The sequence below is a fragment of the Oncorhynchus masou genome, chromosome 21, assembly GCF_036934945.1.
Source record: "Oncorhynchus masou masou isolate Uvic2021 chromosome 21, UVic_Omas_1.1, whole genome shotgun sequence".
NCBI classification, from domain to species: domain Eukaryota; kingdom Metazoa; phylum Chordata; class Actinopteri; order Salmoniformes; family Salmonidae; genus Oncorhynchus; species Oncorhynchus masou.
Window position 1 is genome coordinate 51,026,759 of NC_088232.1, and position 12,240 is coordinate 51,038,998.

The 12,240-nt window shown below is 42.7% G+C and overlaps 1 protein-coding gene across 1 annotated transcript; it reads left to right on the forward strand.

The window, feature by feature from the left end:
- Positions 1-1,647: 1,647 nt before the first annotated feature.
- LOC135507524 (protein odd-skipped-related 1-like) lies at positions 1,648-10,299 on the forward strand. Its single transcript, XM_064927031.1, has 3 exons — positions 1,648-1,900; positions 5,968-6,712; positions 10,155-10,299. Exons 2-3 carry the CDS (start codon positions 6,012-6,014, stop codon positions 10,297-10,299), a joined length of 846 nt encoding a protein of 281 aa, XP_064783103.1. The 5' UTR covers positions 1,648-1,900; positions 5,968-6,011.
- The last annotated feature ends 1,941 nt before the right edge of the window (positions 10,300-12,240 follow it).

The window sequence follows — 12,240 nt, forward strand, 5'->3', positions numbered from 1 at the left end:
TTCGGCTACTTTTCTGTCACAATATTACCGAAATTAAAATGGATAATATTCCAACAACAAAAGTTCTTGATTTGGGTTGATCTTAGACAATAAGGTTATGGCTCTGGGCCTACCAATCATGTATTTGTCTGTAACGGAGGAACACCGGAGTAATAACTAACAATGTACTGTTTTGTCCAGCAGGTGGCGGTTTTTGTACACCATAGCACCACCGCAAGGTGTTGCTTATCGACACTTAAACCATCACGGTTCAAGTGCCCTGGAAATAAGAGCAGGAAAAAAAACATCTTGACCACAGGAGCACGAGCACCTTGTCAGTGAAACGATAACGATGTAGCGCGAGCTGCATATTTGTGGCGCAATGTTGTTTTTTTATATCAATCACACTTATTAGGTTCATGTATTCATAAAAAAAAAGTTTAACAAATAGCTGGTTGTTCAACAAAATCATAGATATAATTCCGAAGTTTGAGTGTTTCATGTTCCCTGCCCTGCCTCATGTGAGATTGAGATGACTTCAGATATTTTACTTATGATATCAATGTACTGGAAATACCTCACCTCTGTCCTTAGAAAGAAAAGTGTTTTCTAGTGCAATTTAAATTAAAGGCTTGGGATGCCTCTTCCTTTTTCCGCGCAGGGTGACCAATTGAATAATGGTTTTAAGGGAGGTTAAATACATGTGTGTCGTTTCTTTCCCTCCAGATCTGAAGTTAAAGTGACAGTTGTATATTTTCTTTAATTAGGATAAAGTGAAAATGTATTTGTTAGTCGTTCCACCTCGCACTCTTTTTTAAACGAGCAATTTATTTTTAATGCCATGAATATAATAATTGAATGAATTTGCTTGGGGTTATTTTTGCCCTTCGGATTATGGATTGTAGGTTTTAGGCCTATGAGGGAGGGTGCATGAGGTTCAGCCCGCACATTGTTTATTCCACTAATAATACCAACCTTATGAAAATACTTATGGACATTAATATTAATACTAGGATGATAACAACAAAACTAATAATAATAATGTGGGTGATACTTTAATTTGTTGCGTTTGAAGCCATCAATTAAATCCATAGAACGTGAATTGCTTCAATGCCGCCCCATTAACCCTTGATATGTTAACCTTCTACCCGTATATGCAATGTTGTAGGCAAGCAATATGCCATCTCAGCATTACCATCCAGTGATTTAAAAAAATGCATCACAAAAATCAAATGCTCCTATGAATTTTAGCTGCCAAGTTATTTCCCAATATGGGCAAGGATGAGCTATTAGAATTCGATTTTTATGACATACCTATTTTTATAGTCTTATAAGCCTAGACAGGCAAAAAAAAATAGTCCTGCATTTTCAAATATGGGCCGGGCAAAATGACAAATGTATGTGTTTAGTAGTTGTAAACAGCCTATTGGAATCAGGCATTGCAGCCTCTCTAAAAAGAAACAAGAGAGTACAGTTGACACTATGCTACAACTATGTTCAGGCCATCACTAGAATGTTCAATTTTATAATGAAAAAAGAGAAACTTGAGTTTATAGTAAGGAGCTCCCTCAAATTTGTATGGGGGCTGGCTAAATGACGCGCATGTGCGAGTAAAGGGTTTGGTTGCAATAAAGAGGCGGTTTGAGTGCAGACCGCAGGACAGTAACAGAAGGCGTCTTCACCAGAGTCACTACAGAAGTTCTACACACAACTATTTTGGACAGCTGTTGAACTACACGCGCGTACAATTCTAAACTCGATTTGAACATGCCGGAAAAGTTGTCTTACGAAGCCCAAAACTTTCTCTGAACTACATTCAACTTTGAACGTTTTTTTCCAAGACGTTTTGCATCGGACCATCTGCAGGCTTTCAACTCCAGGACCTCTCCGGATCCATAGGACCGACCGTACATCTGCGCTGGTAACTATTTCATCCTATTACATTTTCTCTGGGATTTTTCTCTGAGCCATCAGTCAGAATACGACGTGTAAAATGTATTTATGGTCAGGCTTCTTCGGTGGAATGACAACGCGAGGCACAATATACAAAGTTGTAAACTTTACCACAACTGATTTGAGAGTTGAGTTTTTTAACATAACTGGTCCATTCGCAGTGAATAGATGTGTTATTACAATAGCCTAGCAACAATATTCAGTTTAGCCATTTTTGACCTGTTTAATGCTGGAACTAGAAGTTAACATATTCGACAGTGTCTTGAGCTTGCATGAGAGAGAGAGAGAGAGAGAGAGAGAGAGAGTCAAGACTGTTAGCCTTCTGAGTTAGATGCGCGAAGAGAGTGTGAAACAGGTGGGATCTTTCAGAGGTAAACGCATTCCAGCACGTTGGAGTAAATTCAACAAGGACCTAAGTGAAAATAACGACATAATTCCATGCAAAAACGTACATTTTGTTGAATTGCATGATACATTACATGGTTTGAGTTAACATGAGAAAGATGTGCGTGTTCGTTGACGAGGAGGCACATTTCTTTTACAGGGTATCCCCAATTAATGTTTCCAAACGTTGGTACCTTAATGAAACAATACCTTTTTATGTTGTTTATATATATATATATATATTAAATGTATTTTGTGGCATATTAAAGGTACTTCGAAATATTTGTCGATTTAATAAATTCAATATAGCTGGAGTGGTAAGGATCATTGTTATGATCATTATTCGTTTTAAGTGTCTCTTATAATAAAATGACTTAAACGAATTTTACTAGGTCGCCAAAAAAAAATACATAGCCTACATTTAATTGATTAACATTTAACGGTCTTCGTTGCAGGGAATTACATTCAATCAATAGTTAAATATTCAGAGTTAAACCAGTGTTCTGGAATATAACGACAGGCTACGCCTTAGTGTACTTTACATAGAAACATGGATTAGACCTATGATGGGGTTACTTTACCTATTTATTTTGTATTTTTTTACATGAAAACACTATTTGATCGGGAATTGCAATAATCGGAATTAAAACAGTGGACAACGTAGTGTGCTAATTGTTATGGACAAAATCATGGTTGTATGGTATCAGACATGATCTGGAACTATTAGCTTGAATTGAAATCATTCTTAGGCATATACATGTTTTATTTGCGACTGTCAGAGAACTGTTTCCCACTTTGCTTGGGTGCACACGTCTGTATTTTATTGCGCTCATATCCCCTCGTGTTCTGCATCAAAACACGGCTAAAAACATGTGTCTCTGGTAATTACTGCACCATTGACCAAAGCATCTGTATTAACGCAAAAACTCTGAAGTTGCTGTCCAATACACACAAGGTCACCATTCCTCTTTTTTATATATATATTTTTTATTTATTTAACAATAGATGTTTATTAGATAGATGTTTTGCACTTGAATCCCCGTTTGAAAAAGAAAACTAAATAAATGAAGTCCAGGTTTAGGAAAGATAATCTATAGCCGCAGTAGACTAGTGAGTTTGTGGATATGGATTTAATTAGATTAAGTCCGATTCTGTATTCCTTAACCCAAAACCAATGTAATGTATTACAATGCCATGCTTGATGTTGCCTTTTCAATTGCAAATGAAGTAGGTCCAGCCAGCTTGCATGCCTCTGTGCTTATGTCCAACCTGAAAGAGGTGAACTCCCTCTCAATCATGACATGTATGTAATGCTGTAGGCCCATGTCTGGAGGCCACAAGAGCGCCCAAAAATCCAAAGTAATCCGATTTTTTTTCTCAGCTCAGATAAACTTGTGGAAAAGCTGCCCTGATTTTGATTGGTTTTGGCTTGTGGGGACCTAAATGTGAATGCTGGTGTGACCTTTCTTACCAACACCAACGTAACGTTCTCCTAATTACATAACAATGTACTGGGAAAATGTTATGAAGGTTTACCTCGGGTCACTTTTTAAATCCATAGGATGTTGTATATTGTGTTAAAACATTATTTTATTTCCTTATGTCCTACCTATAATATGTATTAGAGTTAGAGTGAGCACATTCTTTAACATATACTGGTGTGATATGTGTGGGGGAACATGATAATTCGATCATGCCTTGCGTTATCTTATCTCAAATCTCATACAAAGTCTGCTGTGTGATCGAGGCGTGGAATTGGAACAGTTGGCCAGTCACGTCCAACGGGGAAACGGGATTTAGCAGTGTTTAGCTTGATTGTTGAGTCGTTAGAGATGGTATGTAGACATCAAAGGGTTTTTTAAGGATATGAGACCACTCGGGAGAAACCGCTGATCGCCCCTAATGACATCGTAAGTAAAAGTAAATTACTTCTGCGTCCTGATCAGAAAGGAGAAAATCCCCGGGGGACGTTTGAGCTTCATTCTAATTAACACTATTTTACTTTTATGTACTGCCGAATAGCCATGTCTTTCACTCAATCCACACTTTTTTTAACAGTGTAGGCTTTTATTCACCAATATGATCAATGGGTAATTTTCTCCAATAGGCCGATCTATACCCATATATAGCCTATTAATATCTACAATATATCTTGATTTGGCCATATTGTAGGGTTTCCTTATGTGATGACGACATAACGCATGACCACGTTTAACAATTACATTTGAATTCTTAATCCCACATGAACTAATGTAAACCAGTAGTAGAATAATGAGTAAATCATATTTTCAGAACGGTAAAATCGGAGGATTTACACACAATTCCCTATGACTAACAGAATCAAACAAAGCAAACGGCATGGCTTAGGGGGTAATGCTTTCTCTCTGCAACGCTAAGTCATGTCACAATGCGAAGGTGCGGCTTGGGAGCTCGACATAAGGTAACTGTGTCATACAGCCTGACAATCAAATATGCTCAGAAACAAAGAGGCTTTATATTCCTTTGTTATTTCCTCTTATTAAACCTGAATAAACAGCTCACCGAGGTATTCCCGCCTCAGTGAATGGTGTCATTCTATTTACCTGAGTCTTAACAGCCCGGACATGTTTTCTGGGAACGGGAAACACCCACACCAAGCACATCCCAGTGTCTGTGTGTCAGCACTGGAAATGGTTTGGTTTTCTCACACCTTCTCCTCTCTGACATATATCCTAAGCACGTTCCACACTCACACACACGCATGCACACATACACACTCACACATACACACGCACACATACACACGCACACATACACACTCACACATACACACTCACACATACACACGCACACATACACACTCACACATACACACTCACACATACACGCATGCACACATACACACTCACACATACACACTCACACATACACGCATGCACACATACACACTCACACATACACACTCACACATACAGGCTCTCATCACTCGTCGTGTGCCTTGCAGACAATACATGATTCAAGGTGTGTGTGTGTGTGTGTACGTTGGGCCACATGTTGTGCTGGCAGCCCCTGTGGCATGGAGGTCTGGTTCAGAGCTCTTATCACTCTCTAAGGTGGCAAAGGGGCTCTCTCCCTAGAGAGAAAAAAACATCCCTTTTGTCTCAGTGGTAAAAAGGAGACATTCACATGTATCACCTTAATCCGCTGATAATGAGGCCTCTTGAAAAGCAACTAGATAATCAAGCTGGATCGCATGTGTATTGGCCTGGCATTGAGGCGGTTGTGTTGGGGTGTGAGGGGACAGGGGCTGTGTGTGTGTGTGTGTGTGTGTGTGTGTGTGTGTGTGTGTGTGTGTGTGTGTGTGTGTGTGTGTGTGTGTGGGGTAGAGGTAGACGTAGACTCAGAGCCTGTTGGAAGTGCAGGAAATACTTAGTTGGAAATGTTTTTTTGATTCATTATCAAATATCGCAATTATGCTCATTTCATTATGGAATATTATGATCAATATTGTAATTATGTGTAGTTTTAGTTGTTGTAGTTTTAGTTGTTGTCATGGCATCAGGGGTTTGTACAACTTTTTATAACAAATAATGACTTATACGAGTACTAAAGGAGTACAGTTCTGTTTTGTTATCAATATGACCTAACCTTTTTGATGTGTTGCTTTTCCAGAGGGAATCCCATTTCGATTCGAGTGATCAGTAGTGACACCAATCATGGGCAGCAAAACTCTTCCAGCCCCGGTTCCCCTCCACCCCTCTCTGCAGCTGGCCAACTACTCCTTCCTCCAGGCCTCCAATGGCTTCCAGCTGCCCACGGACCAGGTCCCTGGCATCTATAGCTTCAGCGCACTGCACGCCATCCACCTCCACCAGTGGACCCTGGGCTACCCTCCCTTTGGTGTCCCCCGCTGCACTTTCTCCAAGCTCCCAGCCCTGATGGACGGCCGCTTCCCCGGCTTGCCTTCCATCCCTATCTTCCCCCATCTGGTCCAGCACAAGGACCAGGCCAATGCGGCCGCCACAGCAGCTACCGCCATGAATCTCCTTCAGGGCTCCAAGAACAAGCCCCAGCCACGCTTCGACTTCGCCAACCTGGCCACCGCCGCCACCCAGGAGGACCCATTGAAGGCAGAGGACCTGAGCATAACAAGGGCAGCCGCCGCCACTTCTCCTCGCCATGGCGGGCTAGGCTGTCTCATAGATGTAGCCAAGCTGTCGTCGCCCGAGCGCAAGCCTAGCCGTGGTCGCCTTCCCTCAAAGACCAAGAAGGAGTTTGTGTGCAAATTCTGCGGCCGCCACTTCACCAAGTCCTACAACCTGCTTATCCACGAGCGGACGCACACGGACGAGAGGCCGTACACCTGTGACATCTGCCACAAGGCTTTCCGGAGACAGGACCACCTCCGAGACCACAGGTGAGACCTGCTCTTTTTTTTTTTCTCGATGAAGCTCTATTTAATGAACATGGAGAATGGAGATAGATTGCTGCCAAAATGTTGTAAATGAATTAATCATATTTTATTGCATACTTTATTTATTGGCCACAGAACCTTCTACAGAAAATCCCAGAACCCCATTCAGTTACACTGCTGTATAAGGCCTCCACATAAGAACATAAGAACAGCACAGGATATTAATACAAAACGGCTTCTTAAATGGTCATATGTGCTATTGATGAATCCTGTTGTGCCGCCCTGACAGTGTCCTGCATCAGGGTTGAGGCCTGTTCCATTTGAATTCATTTCAGTCAAAGAAATGGAACAGCCCCAAATGTAATTGGTCACAAACCTGTTATGCATTGCTTTTGAATGTGTTATGTTGAATCGATTTCTAATCAAACTTGTCATTTGAGATGGTTGACAGAGTCAGTAAACCAACCTCTCATATGAGATTTTATGCTGAATCGGAATTCAGGATCTCTCATATGAGATGAAAAAGTATCACCATACCTCTCATATGAGATGGTTTAGCGGGCCAGTCAGTATCACCATACCTCTCATATGAGATGGTTTAGCGGGCCAGTCAGTATCACCATACCTCTCATATGAGATGGTTTAGCAGGCCAGTCAGTATCACCATACCTCTCATATGAGATGGTTTAGCAGGCCAGTCAGTATCACCATACCTCTCATATGAGATGGTTTAGCGGGCCAGTCAGTATCCCCATACCTCTCATATGAGATGATTTAGCGGGCCAGTCAGTATCACCATACCTCTCATATGAGATGATTTAGCGGGCCAGTCAGTATCACCATACCTCTCATATGAGATGGTTTAGCGGGCCAGTCAGTATCACCATACCTCTCATATGAGATGGTTTAGCGGGCCAGTCAGTATCACCATACCTCTCATATGAGATGGTTTAGCAGGCCAGTCAGTATCACCATACCTCTCATATGAGATGGTTTAGCAGGCCAGTCAGTATCACCATACCTCTCATATGAGATGGTTTAGCAGGCCAGTCAGTATCACCATACCTCTCATATGAGATGGTTTAGCAGGCCAGTCAGTATCACCATACCTCTCATATGAGATGGTTTAGCGGGCCAGTCAGTATCACCATACCTCTCATATGAGATGGTTTAGCAGGCCAGTCAGTATCACCATACCTCTCATATGAGATGGTTTAGCGGGCCAGTCAGTATCACCATACCTCTCATATGAGATGGTTTAGCGGGCCAGTCAGTATCACCATACCTCTCATATGAGATGGTTTAGCGGGCCAGTCAGTATCACCATACCTCTCATATGAGATGGTTTAGCGGGCCAGTCAGTATCACCATACCTCTCATATGAGATGGTTTAGCGGGCCAGTCAGTATCACCATACCTCTCATATGAGATGGTTTAGCGGGCCAGTCAGTATCACCATACCTCTCATATGAGATGGTTTAGCGGGCCAGTCAGTATCACCATACCTCTCATATGAGATGGTTTAGCGGGCCAGTCAGTATCACCATACCTCTCATATGAGATGGTTTAGCAGGCCAGTCAGTATCACCATACCTCTCATATGAGATGGTTTAGCGGGCCAGTCAGTATCACCATACCTCTCATATGAGATGGTTTAGCGGGCCAGTCAGTATCACCATACCTCTCATATGAGATGGTTTAGCGGGCCAGTCAGTATCACCATACCTCTCATATGAGATGGTTTAGCGGGCCAGTCAGTATCACCATACCTCTCATATGAGATGGTTTAGCGGGCCAGTCAGTATCACCATACCTCTCATATGAGATGGTTTAGCAGGCCAGTCAGTATCACCATACCTCTCATATGAGATGGTTTAGCGGGCCAGTCAGTATCACCATACCTCTCATATGAGATGGTTTAGCAGGCCAGTCAGTATCACCATACCTCTCATATGAGATGGTTTAGCGGGCCAGTCAGTATCACCATACCTCTCATATGAGATCACCATACCTCTCATATGAGATGGTTTAGCGGGCCAGTCAGTATCACCATACCTCTCATATGCGATGGTTTAGAGGGCCAGTCAGTATCACCATACCTCTCATATGAGATGGTTTAGCGGGCCAGTCAGTATCACCATACCTCTCATATGAGATGGTTTAGCGGGCCAGTCAGTATCACCATACCTCTCATATGAGATGGTTTAGCAGGCCAGTCAGTATCACCATACCTCTCATATGCGATGGTTTAGCGGGCCAGTCAGTATCACCATACCTCTCATATGAGATGGTTTAGCGGGCCAGTCAGTATCACCATACCTCTCATATGAGATGGTTTAGCAGGCCAGTCAGTATCACCATACCTCTCATATGAGATGGTTTAGCAGGCCAGTCAGTATCACCATACCGCTCATATGAGATGATTTAGCGGGCCAGTCAGTATCACCATACCTCTCATATGAGATGGTTTAGCAGGCCAGTCAGTATCACCATACCTCTCATATGAGATGGTTTAGCGGGCCAGTCAGTATCACCATACCTCTCATATGAGATGGTTTAGCGGGCCAGTCAGTATCACCATACCTCTCATATGAGATGGTTTAGCAGGTCAGTCAGTATCACCATACCTCTCATATGCGATGGTTTAGCGGGCCAGTCAGTATCACCATACCTCTCATATGCGATGGTTTAGCAGGTCAGTCAGTATCACCATACCTCTCATATGAGATGGTTTAGCGGGCCAGTCAGTATCACCATACCTCTCATATGAGATGGTTTAGCGGGCCAGTCAACCTCTCAACTCCCATATGAGATTTTCCCTAATATTTCATTGAGATGGTCAGTCAGTATCACCTATTCATTTGTAGCTATAGGTTGATAGCTGTCATATTGTGTGTTTGTGATGTTTCCAGTTACTCATACCTCTCATCTGAGATGGTTTTGTATCACCTGCTCTGCCCTGCCAGTCAGTATCATCCATTCTCAAAGAGCCAAGTATCACCCTTCAAGAGATGTCAGGCCAGTCAGTATGGAAATGGGATTTTGTCAGTCCAGAACTCATATAGATGTTTCCACAGTAAAACGCTGCACATGAGATGGTTTGAAGGAACTAAAGCCATCCAAGATGGAAGTGATGTCAATACATAAAAAAGAGTTTAGGGGACACTATCAAACCTCTCAATGAGAACGGTGTATCAAGACTATATGAGGAGAACAAGACAAAATGACCAAAGACGGGGGATCACCATACCTCTCATATGAGATGTTTGGGGCTGATCAAACCTCTCAGGGGAGATTTTAGAGCCAGTGACCAAAGCTCACAGGGGAGTTTGTGGAGCTGACCAAAGATGGTTTAGGGGGACATTGTAGAGCTGACTCAAGATGGACGGGGGACATTGTAGAGCATTTGACCAAAGTCTTTGTGGGGGACATTGTGGAGCTGCAGGTACATCCAAGAGGAGGACCAAAGACGGGGGGACCTTCAAGTGTCAAAGTGTGGGGGACATTGTCAGCTGACCAGAACTCTAGACATTGTGGAGCTGACCAAAGCAGGGGACATTGTGGAGCTGAGCCATCCAAAGATGAAGTGATGTCAAATACACAAACCAAAGACGGGGGGACATTGGGAGCTGACCAAAGACTATAGGGGAGACAAGACAAAATGACCAAAGACAGGGGAGTTTGTGGGGCTGATCAAAGACGGGGGGACATTGTAGAGTTGACCAAAGACGGGGGACATTGTAGAGTTGACCAAAGACGGGGGACATTGTGGAGCTGACCAAAGACAGGGGACATTGTAGAGCTGATCAAAGACAGGGGACATTGTGGAGCTGATCAAAGACAGGGGACATTGTGGAGCTGACCAAAGACGGGGGGACATTGTGGAGCTGACCAAAGACGGGGGGACATTGTAGAGCTGACCAAAGACGGGGGGACATTGTGGAGCTGACCAAAGACAGGGGACATTGTGGAGCTGACCAAAGACGAGGGGACATTGTAGAGCTGACCAAAGACGGGGGGACATTGTAGAGCTGACCAAAGACAGGGGACATTGTAGAGCTGACCAAAGACGGGGGGACATTGTGGAGCTGACCAAAGACGGGGGACATTGTGGAGCTGACCAAAGACAGGGGACATTGTGGAGCTGACCAAAGACAGGGGACATTGTGGAGCTGACCAAAGACAGGGGACATTGTGGAGCTGACCAAAGACAGGGGGACATTGTGGAGCTGACCAAAGACAGGGGACATTGTGGAGCTGATCAAAGACAGGGGACATTGTAGAGCTGACCAAAGACAGGGGACATTGTGGAGCTGACCAAAGACAGGGGACATTGTGGAGCTGATCAAAGACAGGGGACATTGTGGAGCTGACCAAAGACAGGGGACATTGTGGAGCTGATCAAAGACAGGGGACATTGTGGAGCTGACCAAAGACAGGGGACATTGTGGAGCTGACCAAAGACAGGGGACATTGTGGAGCTCAAGTGCCTGGAACATAGAATGAGTAGAACATCTCTGAACTTGAACCAACTGAAGTTCTCTGAACAGAGGAAAAGTGATAGAAATAGTTAAATGTACACCAACAATTCACCAGCCAAGGAAGGAAGCTGTTGTGCTCATCGTGGGGAATGCTTCTTCAGAGAGATTTGAAAATCCTGGATCTCTATGATGTATCCAGACAATATCCAGGAGCACCTTGTACCAGATCTAAGTTGTTTTTCCACATTTAGTTAAGAGATAATTAGGCTTAATGACTTTGAGGCAGTGTATTGCTTGTCCATGATGAAGCCCAATGGGGCGAATGGATCATGCATAATAGATGTATGGAATGTGATCTTGACCTCTCTGACAATGTTGACCTCTCAGACATTCCGAAAGACTCTTGCTTTTGATCAAAATGACATTTTTTTTTAAAGGGACATTTACGAGTCTAAAGCAGTCTTTGTTAAAAAAACAAAACAAACAAAAAAACAACTAAATTGGTTAAAGTCATGTCAGCGTAATGTTATTCCACTTCCAAAGCTTACATTCCAATGTTATTTTTTTGTATAATTGTATTTTTTGCACTTTAACCTGATTATTGATTATTTACATATATCACTGGATTCCTAAAACTTATTTTGAGAAAATAAATAGTAATTTTCTAAACAAAATCTATATTCTATTGTTGATTCTGGCTTCTTGTGAGAGGAATACTATCAAATACGTTGCCCATTTTTAATAATTGCCTTAGCATCTTTTAAAATTTTGAAATGGAAATCAGCTGTAAAAAATGTTTTGTTTTCTCATTTCCTGTAGTTGACACAGGACTTCTGTTATTGTGCTTTCATTGTTACCAAAGTAGATTCCCTTTAAAATACAACACCTAATAGGACCATTACATAAAGAGTACGGAGAGGGTTCCAGTGTGCATGCATGTGTATTGTGAGGTGTTGCAGTGGTCCTCATCCGAATGACAGCATTTAGAAGTGGATTTAACACCTGTCAACGTGACTGGTGGCTGATAGCTGACACTGTCAACATTAGGTG

Bases quoted from the DNA above. Each gene is read 5' to 3' on its own strand.
- LOC135507524 (XM_064927031.1), top strand. From the start codon at position 6,012: ATGGGCAGCAAAACTCTTCCAGCCCCGGTTCCCCTCCACCCCTCTCTG. The intron at 6,713-10,154 runs GTGAGACCTGCT...GTGGAGCTGCAG, and splicing joins GACCACCTCCGAGACCACAG to GTACATCCAAGAGGAGGACC.